This window comes from Lactuca saligna, chromosome 5 (genome assembly GCF_052625555.1).
Source record: "Lactuca saligna cultivar CGN05327 chromosome 5, ASM5262555v1, whole genome shotgun sequence".
NCBI lineage: Eukaryota > Viridiplantae > Streptophyta > Magnoliopsida > Asterales > Asteraceae > Lactuca > Lactuca saligna.
The window spans coordinates 243,357,934-243,376,322 of record NC_136421.1 but is presented as its reverse complement, the minus strand read 5'-3'; the positions used below and the strand labels follow the sequence as shown (position 1 = coordinate 243,376,322).

Genomic DNA, 18,389 nt, shown 5'->3' with positions numbered 1-18,389 from the left:
TATTCTTGGATTTATGTTTTCTCTAATTGAACATACAAGTATTGAACATCAAAAAGAAAACCCTAGGAGGTATATACTATTTTCGAAATCTATAACAAAATATAGTAAACATACCTATAATTGTTATGTAGTAATAAAAATGTGAATCCACGAGTTCTTGAAGCTTGAGAGCAAGTGTCACAAGTGTAACACCTCTAATGGTTCACACCCAAACTAAGCTATAGGATGAGAGAGGAGAGATAATATGAGAAGGCTTGAGAAAATCGTCTATTCTTCTGGGTTAAAAGTGACCGAAATCATGAAGGAGTATAACCCTTTATATAACTGAGGTAACTTAGAGCCAAAGCTAGGGTTTTAAGGAGGAACCCTAATTGTACTTCCACTAGAATATGAATCCCCCAAGTTTTTACATATGATTTATTAGAAGTGAAATGGTGTAACATCCCTCACCGGTACATATCATAATATTATCCGCTTTAGGCCACTCGACACGAGGACTTCCCAGGGGTCACCCATCCTAGTACTACTCTCGCCCGAGCACACTTAACTGTAGAGTTCTTATGGGATCTGCTACCATCACGGCTTTAAAACACATTGCAACAAGGAAGGATTCCACACCCCTTATAAGGAGTGTTTAGTTTTCCTTCTAAGCTGATGTCGGATCAGCTGCAACCTACTTTCACCCCCTATTATAGGGTTTGAGGTCCCCAACGAACACATCGACTCGTGTCCCAACTCTGATATCATTTGTAATATCCCTCACCGGTATGTATCACAATATTGTTCGCTTTGGGCTCCCGGTGTGAAAACTTCCCAGGGGTCACCCATCCTGGTAGTACTCTAGCACGCTTAATTGTAAAGTTCTTATAGGATCTGTTACCCTTGTGGCTTTAAAATACGTTATGACAAGGAAGGTATCCACACCCCTTATAAGGAGTGTTTAGTTCTCCTTCCAAGACGATATGGGATCTGGTGCAACCCACATTGTAACATCCTAAATTTTCAAGACCAAAAATTTCATTTTTTGATATAACAATTTAGAAAATCGCTTATGAGAAAATATCATCAAGTCAAGCCATTTCATCAAAACCATAGTCACATGTATCAATGTCATATCATGAAAACAATAATAACATCATAGTACAATCCCAAGAATGTCATGGTGCGGAAATCATGTGTGTGTGATGCGCAGCTACCGCGTCGGCTCCTTCCCTTTGTTGAAGAGGTACCTGAAACAAAACTGAAAACTATAAGCACGAAACTTAGTGGGTTCCCCCATCATACCACATACCACGTAAGGCCTATCCCTTGGTATCTTTCAACCGGTATCTAGCTGGCATGACTGGGAGTTTGGTTCCCTTTCGGTATCTTTTAACCGATAGTCGGGAGCTAACCTCCCCTTCGGTACCGGGAACTGGGTGTTACACACATTCACCCCCCATTATAGGGTTCGATGTCCCCGTCAAACACATCAACCCGTACCCTAGCTATGATACCATTTGTAACATCCCCCACCAGCACGTATCACAATATTATCCGCTTTAGGTCACTTAACATGAGGACCTCCTAGGGGGGTCACTCATCCCGGTACTACTCTCGCCCGAGCATGCTTAACTGCAGAGTTCTTAGAAAATGTTTCGGACCAGATCTAAGATTTGGAGCTCTTAGGATCAAAGGAAACAACTTAATCGATTAAGCTGCCGAAAACCCAGTGCCCACAGTGTAGCTTCGGGTCACCATGGTATGGATATGGGGAAAATCATGATGGACTATTTGCTAGCGGGTCACAGCGTGGCCACATTAATCGTTGACTTTGACTTGAGTTGACTTTTAGTCAAGCATCTAGTTTGAAGGAAGGCATCAAGGTTCATTTGTTTTAACTTATTAGGTGGTGCGTAGCAGAGGTGTTCTGTTAGTGAGAGCGATACCAGTTGAGTATTTTCTGTGAGGTGAGTCCTTTCACCACACTAGAGGGACGAATACACTAATATCGGCCCACTGATTTGTATACATAGGATGTATGTGATTATGTTGCTATTACTGATATGATTTTATGTTATATGCATGGAGCCAATCTGGGCTCGGAGTCTTTATACCGTCAAGGTTGATACAGGCCCGGGGGTTGAACACAGGTACGTGTTGTTACATGGGGTTGATATGGACTCGGGGTTAACACAGACTCGAAACAGCCACATGTTGTTATATTTGTTCATGTATTTGATGTATGTGGTATGTTGGGGGAATTCACTATGCTTTGTGCTTATAATTATGTTTATGGTTTTAGGTATTTCTGGTTTTAGGTATCCCCCTTCATGTTTCTGCCTTTATGATTTCTGTTACTCTTATATTTTGGATCATTTGTATTGTGTTTGTTTTAGAGACATATGATGTATGGAATTAATTATTTTAAAAAAATAAAAAAATTTATTAGTGTTTTGGGACGTTACAGCAGGATCCTAAAATCCCAAAATAGATATTCATTTAGATGGATCCTAATGTGGCTGACATCATTTTTCACATGTAATATCTTAAAATCGTAAGCTTTTGAGATAAAAATTAAGATCTTAACAACCATAAGTTAAACCACTTAATAATGCTTTGTTGAACAAATTATAATTATTTTTATGAAATTTAGATTTTTATAATTAACTATTGAATGTTAAACTTTTCGGATTTAAAAAGTTGTTATTATATCATCTTTAATGATAAAAAATTTCAAAAGCGTTTTAATATTTGAAAAAAAAATAGAAAAGAGTTTAATTGTTTTTGAGCCTTTTTTAAGATTAGTTATCCACCAGTTATACACACTAAATTTTTTTTGTTACATAATCTATTAGATTAAATATACAAAACATATTTGAATATTGGCGTGAGTCAAGAGTCATATGCCAGAGACACCACCAGGAGGGATCTTCCCAGTCGGGCGCCCCAACAAAGTCTCACGTCCGCGGGCGTCTATCCAGTAGAGCGCCTATGCTAGATTCAAATCCATGATACTCTTCACTCCACGACAAACCCAACGGCTCCATATGACAAAGAATAACCTCATAAAATTACGATCTGAGCCAATCGCTAGCTCTTACAGAAAGAAGAGCAATATTAATCAATCAGTATTGTACAAACTCGCAAGAGATCTCAGTATAAAGGGTCTCATCCTCCGCCTGGAAGAGTAAGATATCTCTCTCATACTCTTGCACTCACTCTAAGATAATTCACTGACTTGACCGTCAGAGCGTTTTCTCCAGGAGAACGACTGAAAGCCTTGTTTCCTGTTGTATCTTCACAGACTACATCGGAGCAGAAAGCATCTTGTGTTAGGAGTACCGAAGTGAGGTCGCATCGTTTGGTGTCATCCAGTGTGTGACAATTGATACAAAAACCACACATCAACAAACCTTGAAGATGACCGGCAAAAACGGTGAAATGCCGAAAAGCTCGATATAGCCGATGACATCCCTAGAACCGGTCACCGCCCCCGTATCAACGCCAAACCAACCTCCGATAACTGCGGACAACAAGTCGTTGCTTGGTGACCCAATACCACTCCGCACACCGATAAGCAATATATGGTGGCCAACACCATCATTTGCGTAACCAGACGCGGAGGGTTATTCCGAAGATTTAGTCGGTATTATGTCCTTTTTTGTAAACAGATTTTAATTTGGGATTAAACGTAAACTAGCCTAAAATATTAGGATTTTATTGAAGATTTTCCTAAGTTAAATCAATGAACATCTCTAAGATTACTTTTTACACTCTCTACTTTAACAAGTTTGTTTACATCATTGTTGGTGCTATGTTTCGATTTCTCACTTGGCCTTTTTTTTTTTCTGAGTTAGGCTATAAGATAAATCGAAATTGAGATTATGTTGTATATAACGTCTCTAGAAGCACCATATCTAAAGTTTCCCATGCAAAAAGGAGATGATATGTTTTGCGGAGTGTTTTTAGTCCATCTCATATATTAAGACGACAAAGTGATTCCTACTTAGATATTGGACGGGTATAGATCCTTAATCTCCTCCTTTTGTTGGGGAAATATGTTCTTGGTCTCTTGCCTCTTCGTACACTGGTGTGGAACTTCAGTATATTTTTGCCAAACTCTAACATCATGGACCTTCAAAGAATCATATTGTATATTATCAATAAGAGATCAAATGGCTAAAACTAATTATTCATATAAGAATAAGAGGGAAGAATCGGATTGAATATCGTTGAAAGTGTTATCGAAATGTTGACAAGATCTTATATATATATATATATATATATATATATATATATATATATATATATATATATATATATATATATATATATATATATATATATATATATATATATATATATATATATATATATATATATATTGTTTTATTCAACAAAATTAAATTATTCTTTTAATGCTATAATTTTTTAGATCATCTACAGATAAATTAAGTACTTATAAAAAGAAGAATTGAATAGAAAAGGTGCTAAGACGTGACACATTTGGACCGAAAGTTATAACCTAAATTCCTTTTCAACCCTACCTATAAGTGTTTCCATTTCTAATCACAAGAAACATGGTGGCATCATAAGGATCCAATCAAGGTGTAGGTCGTAATCTCAACAATTGCAATCATCCGTATCATTGATCATAATCTAATGTCTTTTTGAGTCCAAGTCCAACCACTCCACTTGGTGATGAATGAATGTCAGTATGATCTTTTGGGGTCTAACAGCGTGATTATAAAAATATATTTAAATAGTTAACCTAGTTTTATATTTAGATTTGTGACGGTTATTAGGTGGTTTTAATTTTCGAAAATGTTATTTTTTTTTAGAATTGCATCTCTCGTACTTGTAACACCAAAAAAACACGGTTGCATCAAACAAGATTGTAATCATGGGGATGATTGAACCAACTCATGAATCTAATATTTTTCTTAGCATTGCTGTTTTTAGCCATAAGCTGTTAGAATCGATGCCCATAGCCCACATGTTGACATAATAGCAATCGTTATACAGCTTAATTGGAACTATCAGAATCACAGCCAACAAATTCAAAAACAGAGCATTCAAAACCTATGAATTGGAGGGGTGTGCCAGGCCTTGGCAGTAGTGTAAAACCAAAGCGACGCATGAAGAACCCCAGCAACAAACTACTGTAACGGGCCTTCCCCATAAAAAATAAGATTAATATCGAGTGAGCCGATGGCCCACATATCAGATATTAAACTGATAAGAACAGATACTACACTTGATCTTAGCCAAAAGGCCGAGAAAGGTATGCTTATTCCCCTCCTGGGCTTCCTCTTTTATAATCACCTCACTCTTCCCTGCTTCCTTCATTCAGTCGATGTGGGATATGAATGCTGTGCTTACATCACACCAGAACACAACTTCATGGAGATAACCATTTAATATTACAACTCTCGACAAGATGATCAAACTTTAATTACAATGAAAACGGATCAAATGAGTCCCAATCTTAAAACTCCCCCAATCGATATCTTTTAAATACACGTTTGGACCGCGTAGTTCTTGTAATCATATTTAAAATGCCAAATATTCGTAATATTATAGTCACACAAAAACGTCTATATCTTATCTATTATCAATGATTTTGTGCTAGGTGAAACTATTAAACCAAACAAAATAATAATATTATTATTTTATTATTACTATAACCGATATTACAACCACACGTTCTCAACAAATAACCAATAATGTATATCGACTCCTTACTCAACTACTATGACCCGTTTCTTTTCCACGACGTTAATGGCATGTAAGCTACGTGAATTCATAAAACTTGACAAAAATGTTATAATTGTTACGAGTATGAGACATTTTATATGCAAAATTGTAAAACTGTGAAAACTTATCTGCTTTATATTCGTAATAAAGAACAACTAGGCGACCAACTCCATTTTTACACATATGGTCCTTGAGGTATTGTGAATTTGTCATATTTAAAGCCATAATTCCACATTTGGTTTAATGAGAAAGTTAAGCAGTTATACAAACCTTTATGGTATAGAACCCTAGCTCGCCCTATATATCCATCATCTTTCCCTCCCTCCTTATACCCTTCCTCCTATTATGTCGGGCGATCATGCTGACTCCCACATAAAATCCCAACACCAGTTTCTGTTTAGTGGATTCAAATCTCACAAATATGTAACGATTCCCATATAATATAGATACACATTGCAAAATGTAAGCATACCAAGAAATGCATTTAAAAACACTACTTTCATTATTCATACGAGACAAACACATCCAAGTGTTTTCTATCAAGAAAGCAAAATTATCACCAACACAAATCCGATACACGTGTGGAACAAAACCATAATGGCTTTGATACCTCAAAAATTCTATTCACCGAGTTTAAATATTTTCCTAAAGTATTCAACAAAAGCAAGGACCTTTAGCGAATCAGGAAGAGTGTTGGACACACTCTTTTTGTTCTGAAAGCACCTTTTACCCCAAGCAATCAATTTTGGGAAGTTTTGTTGTATGTTCAATTTCCCATATGTTTCATAGGCATGAAACCATGAATGAAATGGGATCAAACACAGATCAACGTAGCTGAAACTTTCACCTCCAAAGTAAGGCTTGTCTCCAAGCTCTCCTTCAATCAGTTTAAGGGAATCCATAAACTCTTTCCTTGCTGCCTCATGTTCTTCCCCTTTTCTTGTGTACAACTTCCACCCAATTTGGTATACCTACATTTCCTTATACAATGTTAGACAAAAGATTCGATAATCTAAGACCATTTCCCTTGAATACAATATTTTAACAACATTGTCTTGTTTGATAGGAAGTGCATTTCTTGAATATGTAGTCATGGATTCAAGAAAGAAACAGAATCCCGCATGCAAAGTTATACCCAAATTAAACCAAAATGTATTAACAAGAAAACACCCAAAACATTCTTCATGACTAATCACCACATGATTTCTGAAATTGTGTTATAATGAAATATGTAGATCTGGGTTGAAAATTAGTCAAAACACACGTTCAAAAGATTTAGAACAACCAAAAGTAAATTGTTTACAATCGTATTGAAGGAGGGAATCAAAACGTCAAACTATAAACCCTGGTAAATATAATAGCAGTAGATAAAAAAAATCAAGAAAGGTCAAAAGTTACCTTCTTATCAATAAAGTCAGCCCAAAACCTCGCATGAGCTTTGTCGTAAGTATCAGAAGGAAACAATGGAGCTTTATCTTTCCAGACTTCATCGATATATTCAACAATGATGTTTGACTCGCAGATCGGTTTGCCGTTGTGGATGAGAACTGGGAATTTCTTGTGAACCGGGTTCATCTTCAAGAGAAGCTCACTCTTGTTCCTGAAATCTTCTTCTCTATACTCATATGAAACACCCTTCTCAGCAAGTGCAATCATGACCTTCATCCCATACATGCTTGCCCATAAGTTCAGCAGAATCACCTCTTCTTCTTTCACCATTGTTGGGTTGTTGCAGGTATATTCACTACGTGTTTATCAGTTTATGAGGAAGTTTGTATGATATATTCGTAAAAATCGTGAGCCACGCGTTCAAAGGTGGGTTCAGGGTCGATCCAAACCAAAAAAGAGGGCCCTACAATTATTAAAAAAAAAAAAAAAAACTCACGTTACTAAAGTTAAATTCAAAGACATTGACGCATCAAGTCTCGATTATTCTATACATTCACCAACTATGCGATATTTCCACAAGGTCAAATCCGATGTCGACTGTCGACTGTCGACTGATCGATTCTTCATGAACTACATCCATTATTATCATTGAAATTGTATATCTTAAAGTAGCTTTGCAAGAGCAGTGATTATTTTTTACAAAATTTTGATCCTACACGTAAGAATACAAACACGTTATATAACAGACAAAATTACAAAACTAATAAAACAATAATATAATGCAATTGCCAATTAATAAATAAAAATATTAAATCGTGAATTGTGAATTTTAAGGCACCGTAAATGGTGAAAACACTCACTAACCCCCTATTAGCTCCGTGTTGGATGGAAGCAAATGACATCAATTGTGAATTTTAAGGCACAGTAAATGGATTGTCATTCGCGTTCAAGGTATGATGAAATGATTTAAATATCAAGTATTATTTAGTAACGACAAGTCTACAATTTGATATTGGTATGATATTGTTCATTTTACATTAATGATAAATATGGATATGTGAGACACTTCACATGTCCGTGGGTGGTGTTGTTGCAATCGTCAAAAAGGGCATCTTACCTCGGGGTTAATCAACGGAAATCCATCACAAGACCTTCCTCTGTAATTTGTATAAATATAGTCACATTCCTAAAGATAAGATTATATGTAATTAAATGTCGATTATATATATTTAATTAATTAGGTAACATGTTAATTGATTACAAGCATTCATGATCATTGATAGGGCTTGTAGTCACTGGCGGAGCCAGATGGAACGTTGGGGTATACAACACCCCAAAAAAAATTATTTTATGTATATAAAAAAAAATATTTGTAAACATATTTTATGTTATTGTACTCCTAGCTAAAGAGATTATATCATGTTTGTTAATACCCCAAATATGGTAAATACATAGAATATTTGTTGATAATTTTTGTACCTCATATAAAAATTTCTAGCTCTGTGACTTCTTGTAGTCGACCTTAGTGAGACCCACATATGAGGAGGAGTCGATTAGATGGTGGAATGAGGCTAATGGGTATCTTAGTAGTGGAAAACAATGGGGTGTTATTGTAAGGGGTTTTGTGTGTATGTTTTCATAATATTTAGTTGAGGATTGTTTATCACAAATAAAGGGAACATTAATTGGAGGCTACATGTATTGCCTTTCTTGAACGTATAACTCTTATTTGTTGGGGATCGTGGGTGGCCAAGCACATAGGGATATTTAGGTTATGGGTTTTCAAACGGATACTATTTTAAACATTTTTTACTTGGATTAAATATTAAGTTCTTGATATGATGTAACACCCGAAATCAGAAAGGTCAAGAAAGGAAAGGAAAACCATAAGTTAAAGAGGGTCGACTCGTCGAGTCCAGGAAGGAACTCGACGAATCGGAGCGGGATCCGGGTGTAAAGTAAGTAACCGACTCGGCGAGTCTCGTCTGGGTTGGAAACCCTAATTTCGGGACTTGGTACCATATTTAAGCACCTTATTCTCTTCCCCGGGGCTCATTTGCGGCCCCTATAGTCCATAACCCCAAACCCTAGCCACCATGATCGTTTTTGGAGCAAGATCTACCCTTGGTGAAGTAATTTGAAGCTTGGAAGAGAAGAGATTCATAGTGGTGCAAGAGGAGGCCTTGGATCCAGAGTTGGTGGAACTTTTTAGAGCATTTGGAGGTAATGAATCGTTATCCTTGGCTTTCTCCTTTCTAGATCCATCTTTCATGGAGTTTTAGGGTTTCTTTGAGAGTATGTGATGAGAAATTGGTGCACAAGTTAGATTTGGAGTTGAAACTCCATATTTGAGCTCTATTTGGATCAAAGATGCAGAAAGCCCTGTTGTTGCTATGCAAAAGCCATTCCCCATGAGTTAAGTTCCTTTCTAGCTTGGTTTTTGGTATTATGAGACAAGAAGCACGTAAAGGTAGCAATTTTATATTGCTAATGGACTCTAGGAACCCATATCTATTGTTTGGAGCAAAGGAGTAGCTCTGTGACTCGAGATTATGTGAATACACGTAAGGACTCGGCGAGTCGGGCTAGATGCCAGTCTTAAACCGCGTAGTAACTCGGTGAGTCACATGAGTGGACTCGGCGAGTTGGATGAAGATAGACAGGAACTCGACGAGTTGGAAGAACAACTTGGCGAGTTTGTTGAAGATTGCCTTGGACTCGGCGAGTTTGTTCTTGGACTCGGCGAGTCAAGTCACAAAACCCCAAACCCCTTCGAGGTAAGGATCAGATCAGTGAGTTGAGTGGGGACCCAGTGAGTTGGACAGGTCCGGACTCGAAAATCAGTAGACTCGGCGAGTCATGGTCTGACTCAGCGAGTCGAGTCGCGAATGAAAGGGGTTTCTGAGCTTATGAACTCAGCGAGTCAGTAGGCTGACTCGGTGAGTAGGGTCAACCTGGAAGGTTGACTTTGACCAGGACTTTGACCCTGACAAGAGTTGACTTTGTTGACTTTTGGAGGACTGTCAGACTAAGTGTTATATTGATATTGGTAGCACGGAGAGCTAGAGGAGCAGCGCCTCAGAGGGTTGTCGATTAGCAGCCAGAGGGTTATCAACAGAGCTCAGCAGTTCAGGTGAGTCTCCTTCCAGTAGGAATGGGTCTAAGACCACAATGCCGACCCGTTTAGCTAGCAGTAGTTTCCGGACTTCGGTCCGATGCATTCGTGGCTCAGACGGGATTTATGTGCTATGTGTTCCGGGCTACGGCCCGATGCAGTATGCAGTATATGTGTGTTCATGCTAGTGGATATGTTTATGTTATGTTATGTTTAGTTAGTTACGGACTTCGGTCCGATGCAGGGGACAAGATCCTAGTCAGTTTCCGGACTTCGGTCCGATGCAGAGGGCAAGGCCCCAATCAGTCCGGACTTCGGTCTGATGCAGAGGACAAGGTCCCAGTTAGTTTCCAGACTTCGGTCTGATGTAAGGGGAAAGGCCCCAGTTAGTCCGAACTTCAGTCCGATGCAGGGGACAAGGTCCCAGTCAGTTTCCCGACTTCGGTCCGATGCAGGGCGCAAGGCCCCAGTTAGTTCGGACCTCGGTCCGACGCAGTGGGCAAGGCCCAGTATGTGCTTTATATGTTATTGTATAGTATGTGGTAGTTTGGGGGAGCTCACTAAGCTTCGTGCTTACGGTTTCAGTTTTTGGCTTCAGGTACTCGGTTTTCAAAGGAGGAGCTCGGAGAGGTTGCAGTGCATACACCATAGTCAGTTAGCCTGGGAATGTTTACTCTGATAATAAGATTATGTTTTGGATTAATACTCGGAAATTATGTTATGAATTATGATGCGGTTTTTATAAATATGGTTTTATTAATGTTTTTAAAAGAAATTTTTAGTCGTGATTTTTGGGTCGTTACATATGATGTGTTGTATGTTTTCTAATGTATTAAACCAAAATACATATTTAGTGTAAACTAACAAATGAAAGACATATAACGGCTAGGGTTTCATGTATTATCTAAGAGAAGTACAAATATAATGAAAGGGAAAGACATAATATATAGACAAGCTAATCAGGGTTTCTTAGCGAAAAGACTCAATCATGAAACCCAATACAAAATAAAGCTCAAAATCTTATTAGTCTAACATCCCCCCCCCCCCCTAAAACTCACAATGCAATAACAATAAGCATTGAGAGTTTGTCAGACAGAAAATGGAATCACGGAGCAGTCAACGACTTCGTAAGAATATCAACAATCTACAAAGAGGAATGAACATAAGGAATGGAGATAGTGCCCTTCTAGAGATGATGAAGTGTGAAATGACAGTCAATCTCAATGTGCTTTGTGCGCTCATGAAACACTGAATAGGCAATCCTTATCGCAATCTCATTATCACAATACAAAGGGGTAGGCTGAGAGATGCGAATGCCCATATCTGCAAGAAGCCATCTCAACCAAACAATCCCACAAGTGGCGATAGCCATGGCTCGATACTCAGATTTTGTAGAAGATTGAGAAACAACATCTTGTTTCTTGTTTTTCAATGATATCAATGAATCTCCAAGAAAAAACACAATACTTAGTAGTGGACTTACGATCATAAATATCACTATCCTAATTTACATCACTATAGGTACGCAGCTCAAGAGAGGATGAATATGGAAACATAAGAGTGTGGAACTGAGTACCACGTAAATATCTCAAAATACAAAGAACAACTCCTCATTGAACAGTAGTAGGAGCAGTGACAAACTGGCAGTGACATCCCCAATTTCACGGTCAAAAAAGACCGATTTGTTTATGCTTTATTTAAAATCAGAGTTATCTTTTAAAGAAAACAGTTGTGGAATTTGTCCCAAAAACAAAATATGATAACCATTTATCAAAATATTTCTCAAAAAGAATGTATTTTTATTAAATAATAAAACATCGGGATGTCATGTTTCGATACAGACACATAAGCATAAACAGGACTTATATTTATTTACACTAATGTTTTACATCTCCTTTAATCTCTCAATGAAATATGTCTTCGTATTGATACCTGTGATACAAAGAAAACTGAGTGGGTCAGGCTTGGGAGCCTAGTGAGCATATAGGATTTTCGACCCACAATAATATAATTATTATATTCAACCATCAAACAATCAACCCAATTACCTATCCCCGTTATCTTCTTTATTTCTCAAGGTTTTACCCTAAGAATTCAACTATCACTCATGCATTCATTCCTAAGGATTGACCTAAAGAATTGACACAAAATCCATTGCTACATAAGGCGCATTACCAACATCATCCTTTAAGCGCCTCTACTAGGATTACGTCATACACTATGAGGTGCGGCTGCCAGGTTAATGACATTCTCTTTTAGGCACATCTGCCGACATTATCCTATAAGCGCATTTGCTAGTAATGCTAGTATTATGACATTCTGTATTTGGTGCATCTACAAATATTATTGTTAAGCGCATCTGCTAGTATTACGACATTCTCTAATTGGTGCATCTGCCAATATCATTCTTAATCATCTTACATACCTCATCATTTACCTCATCATTTTATCACATACTAACTATATCATCTACCCATGTTCTACCCAACATATTAGTAGATATAAAATACATATACAATTTAACTCATTTAAAAACCATATAAAACATCTATTCCACACTTATCTCAAATAAACAACAGTATATAAACACATAACATGTATTTCATAGCAGATACTTCATATTTATGTGTTAGAAGAAAGTAACCACACACTCACACATATAAACAACAATATATATATACACATAGCACGTATTTTATAAAATACTTCATATCTATGTGTAAGACGAAAGTGACTATACACTCACTTGATCACAAGATGATCGGACAACACTACGACTTGTAGAAGTAGTATTCTTGGGTACATCTGGAAGATCTTCACAAAAACTGGGCTCTTCGCGGGCAGGGCTTCGGCTCGAGAATCTCACTTCTCGGGATCTTCAGGACTTCGGAACTTGCTTCGGGGCTCGGGAATGATATCGGGGCTTCGGGATATAATTGACACACAAATCGAGGCAAAAACTTAAAGAGAAGAAAGAAAATGAGAAAAGAAAATGGATGATATCATTTTCTATTTATAGGCTGCTGGGTCTGGGATTATGTTGGGCATAATTTCCAAGTACGTTGGGCGTACGCTTTGGATATGCTTTGGTATGCGTGCCATTATCTTCAAAAATTCATAACTTTCGCATACGAGCTCTGTTTTCGATGTTCTTTATATCCACGCGTAGGTGAGATTATTCTCTACAACTTTCATTTAGACTCTGTTGGTTAATTTTGACTTTTTTTTATTATATTATTTTTAGTAGGCCGGGACAGGAAAACTCTGTTATAAATTCACAACTTATTCATCCGACGTCCGTTTTCATCTGTCTTTTTACCGTTGGACTACTATCAACAACATCTTCGATTCTCGTTTAGATTGTTTCGGCTAAAAACCGCTCAATCTCAAATCGAGTATTCGGGTTGCATACCGCTAAGTCGAAACTTAGAAAAATCATAACTTCCTCATACGAAGTCAGATTCGGACGTTCTTTTCATGCACGCTCATGGTTTAACGAACTCTATGACTTTTTTTTAGGTCACTAAGGCTAAATATCAATCTAACGTAAATTCACTTTTTACGTCATTCGGCGTCGTGCCGGTTCTGTCGCGAAACTTCGATAGGTCATAACTTCTTCATTATAACTCGGATTTTGGCGTTCTTTATATGCACGGAAACCTTGTGACATATACTACAACTTAGTTAAGATTATTCATTCTAAATAATCTTCTATCAAAAAGTTGTTTTTGACACTTATCGTCTCTAAATTGACTAGCCTTAATCTACGGGCATTACACTGGCTAACCACATGAACTGCATGAGCAATATCTAGTCTAGTGACAGTCAGGTTAATCAAACTCCCAAAAATGGTACAATAAAGGCTTGGATCTGATTATGGGACACCATCAGTTGGAGAGTAATTTGCATTAATCTTTATAGGTGTATCAACTGTTCGATTATCCCTGAGTCGTGCACGTTCAAACAAATCTGAAATATATTTCGTTTGAGATAAAAGATAACCCTTTAGATATTAAGAAACTCCAATCCCCAAGAAATAACGAAGCAACCCCAAGTCTTTCATAGCAAAACGGTGAGCCAAATCACGCTTTAAAGACTCTATACCATCATGATCATCACCAGTAATAATCATGCCATCGATATATAAGGAAAGTATAATCCGACCTGCATTCATACATCGAATAAATAGAGCCGAGTCATGGTTACTTGGTTGAAAACCAAGAGAAGTAATCACCGTAGAAAATTTCTTAACCCAAGCACGAAAGGCTTGTTTGAGGCCATATAGAGCCTTCCGAAGTCGACAAACTTCACCTGTTGGTGAATAATATCAGGGGGAGGAGACATGTATACTTTATCATGAAGATCACCATTCAAGAAAGCATTCTCAACATCCATCTAATAAATCTTTCATTGGCGAATGGAAGAAATTGCAATTAAGGTGCGAGCAGTCGTCATTTTGCAACAAGAGTAAACGTCTCCTCATAATCCATGCCATACTTTTACGTGTACCCTTTCGCAACAAGTCTGGCTTTATAATGCTCAACGGATTCATCAGACTTTGTTTTCATTGTATAAACCCCAACGACATCAATCATGTGTTTTCCGGATGGAAGCGGAACCAGATCCCATGTATGAGTTTGATAAAGAGTTGCAAGTTCCTCAGCCATAGCGGTCTGCCAAATGGGGTCAGAAACGACCTCTTTGTAGGATGTTGGCTCAGAGATATGATGTACATTAGCAATAAAAGAGGCAAAAGCCGGTGAGTAAGAGGAATATACAACGTCAGGAAGCTTTGTGGACTTCTTATTACGATAAGGCCTCGATGGAGGGGGTCTTGATGATTTGCAGGCAGATAATCAACGATAGGTGGTGGATTAGCCGCATGTGGTGGATCAGTGATGTGACATTCCCATTTTCACGGCCAGAAAAGACCGATTTTGTTTATACTTTATAAAAATCAGAGTATCTCTTTTAATAAAAAATTTGCAGAATTTGTTCCCGGTAATACATGATAAATACGTTATCAAAGCATTTCCAAAGAAACGTATTGTATTCATTTTAAAACATGTGGGATTTCATCGTTAATACAAAAACATAAGCATAAACAGAACTTACATTCATTTACACTAGTGATCTATATCTCCTTAATCTCTCAGTGTAATGTCACTTCATATCGACACCTGTGATATAAATAAACTGAATGGGTTAGGTTGGGAAACCTGGTGAGTACATAGGGTTTTCAACCCACAATAATATAATTATTATGTTTAAACAATCAAACAATCAACCCAATTACCCATCCCCATTATATTCTTTACTCTTAAGGGTTTACCCTAAGAATCAGCTACTCCTCGTTAATTCATTCCTAAGGATCATCCTAAGGAATCGGCATGAAATCCATCGTTGACAGGGTTTACTTAACGGGCACTAAATCTATAGCTACCATGGTTTGCTCAACAGAAACTAAATCCATAGTTGCCAGGGTTATTTCCTTTATCGATAGTATCCACTCGCAATACGTGTCAATGGGTTTTTAGAGTACACCGGTGAACACATCGTTCACAACACCTACAGGTTGCGAGTCTGCTAGTGTTCCAATGGACTGTCTAGAATAGTCCATGGTTGTCATCCATACTCTGCTGAATGACGGAGCCATCATTTGGGAAAAAGGCTTCTCACATCGTCCACCTCTTACCCTCAACTCACGGTCTATTTCATCTCTCAACTCATCATCCAACTCATACTCCATGTATTACATCTACCCATGTTTTACCCCAACACTATCGTAGATATAAAATACATATACAGTTTAAATCATTTAAAACATGTATAAAATCGTTCATTCAGCATATATAGCAATTATACAGATAATATTCACACATAGCATGTAGTTTATATAAAATACTTCATATCTATGTGTAAGATGAAAAGGACCATGCACTCACCTGAAAGGTGGTGATTCAGCACTCGGATAGCGCTTCGATACTCTCAAAACAATTTTCCTTCGATAAAACCTAGTATCAATACCACTAGGGTTTAGTCTAACGATAACTGCGACAAATTAATAGTCTAGCTATTATTATTATTATATAAGCGTTAAATAACACTCAATATAACTCATAATAATAGCCCAAACAATTATTTTAAGGACCTAATAACATTCCTATAATTATTTGAAAGCTATATTAAAAGTTGCGTAAGCGTAGCTCACTTACAGCGGATTTTAGAGAAAACCAGGCTTCGTTCGGAGCAGCGTTTCGAAACCGAAAGACCCCTTTTTCTCAGGACTCCGGGTGCCTCAAGGCTTCCTTCGGGTGTTAGGGGGTCTAACTAGGGTTTAGGAGGGGTTTGGAACCCTAGAGAGAGAAAGAAGTTAGAGAGATAAGTGAAAAATAGTGTGGAAATCCGGCCATCTTCGCATCTATTTATAGGGGCTAGGGGCTTCGGACTACGTTGCGCGTTCAGCAGCTACGTTGGGCGTAGTCCCGGATAAGGTTGTCAGCTTCGCACAGCTGGCTCGCACTCGGTCAGGACCCGGATAAGACCGGAGGGTACGCTGGGCGTACCAAACTCGGACGCGGGGCATAAAGTGAAGGGCAACGTGTCGCAAATCCAAAGCGGCTCCGTGTTCAGCAAGCGACGGCCCTGATTGAGCCACGTCATCAATTTCGCCCCAGGTTTCGCATTTTCGAGTCCCAACTTCAAAAATTCGTATCTTCCACATACGAGCTCCATTTTTTACGTTCTTTATATACACACGAAGGCGGGAACGTACTCTACAACTTTCGTTTAAACTCCGTTGGCTAATTTGAACTCGATTTTAAATTTTATATTATTAACAGGCCGAGACAGGATTGGTCCGTTAAATTCTCATAACTTCTTCATCTGACATCTGTTTTTGCCCATCTTTTTCTCGTTATGCTACAAATAACAAGATCTTCGATTCTCGTTTAGGTCATGTCGGCTAAAAAACGCTCGATCTAACATTCGAATTTCGGGTTGTACATTGCTAATCCGAAACTTCAAAAAATCATAACTTCCTCATACGAAGTCAGATTTGGGCGTTCTTTTTATCGAAGCTCTTATTTAACATATTCTACGACTTACGTTTAGATTGCTAAGGCTAAATCTCGCTCTATCGTAAATTCACTTTTTACGCTTCCCAGTATCGTGCCAGTTTAGTCGCGAAACTTCGACGGGTCATAACTTTTTCATTATAACTCAGATTTTGGCGTTTTTATATGTACGGAAACCTTGTGACATATTCTACAACTTGGTTAAGATTATTTATTCTGAATAATCTTTTGTCGAAAAGTCGTTTTCGACCCCTATTGCCTCTAAATTGACTAGCCCGGATCTACGGGCGTTACAAGTGATATGTGGTGGATCATCAATGTTAATGCTAAATGGATCAATAGTACGAAGCTCCTCTCGGGTTGCGTCATGTGACTGAACATGGATGCTATTGAATGAAATATGCTCCAAAAATATGACATTACGAGATACATACAATTTCTGATTTGAAGGATCATAGCACCAATAACCTTTCTGACCAATACCATATCCCAGAAAAACACAAAGAGTTGATTTTGAAGACAACTTATCTCTCTTTACATGAGGCTTCAAGACAAAACGTGTACACCCAAACACTCGTAACGAAGAATAATCTGGGAGTTGTCCAAACAACATTTCATAAGGAGACTTCCCCGAAGTGTATGCAGTAGGAATGCGATTAATAACATAAGTGGTGGTATGAACAACTCCACGAAACATATTGGGAACTTGAGCAGAGAGTAGTAAGGATCTGGCAGTTTCTAGGATATGTCAATGTTTTCTTTCTGCAACACCATTCTGCTTAGGAGTGTCTGTACAAGATGATTAATGTATAATGTCATCAGATGCCAATAATTGTTTAAAATCATTGGAGGTAAATTCTCCTCCTAGATCACACCGAAAACATTTTATAACGACAAAGGTTTGAGTCTTGACAAGAGCTCTAAATTCACTATGTATGGTGAAAAAGACAGACTTGCGCTTCATAAAATAAACCCACGTATAACGAGTGTAATCATCAATGAATGAAACATAATAGTTAGCTCCTGATTTGGAGGTGATCGGAGAGGGACCCCACACATCAGAATGCACA

General features: G+C 37.8%; 1 protein-coding gene and 1 non-coding gene across 2 annotated transcripts; both read right to left on the bottom strand.

Moving 5' to 3' along the window:
* Positions 1 to 5,074: 5,074 nt before the first annotated feature.
* Positions 5,075 to 5,270, bottom strand: LOC144999405 (U2 spliceosomal RNA). The gene has a single exon (XR_013660877.1). It is a non-coding gene; the product is annotated as a U2 spliceosomal RNA (small nuclear RNA).
* Positions 5,271 to 6,218: 948 nt separating this feature from the next.
* On the bottom strand, positions 6,219 to 7,507 carry LOC145047169 (putative glutathione S-transferase). Its single transcript, XM_078995403.1, has 2 exons — positions 7,138 to 7,507; positions 6,219 to 6,710 (listed from the first exon to the last, which is right to left on the bottom strand). The coding sequence occupies exons 1-2, from the start codon at positions 7,456 to 7,458 to the stop codon at positions 6,360 to 6,362; spliced, it is 672 nt and encodes a 223-aa protein (XP_078851529.1). The 5' UTR covers positions 7,459 to 7,507; the 3' UTR covers positions 6,219 to 6,359.
* Positions 7,508 to 18,389: the final 10,882 nt, after the last annotated feature.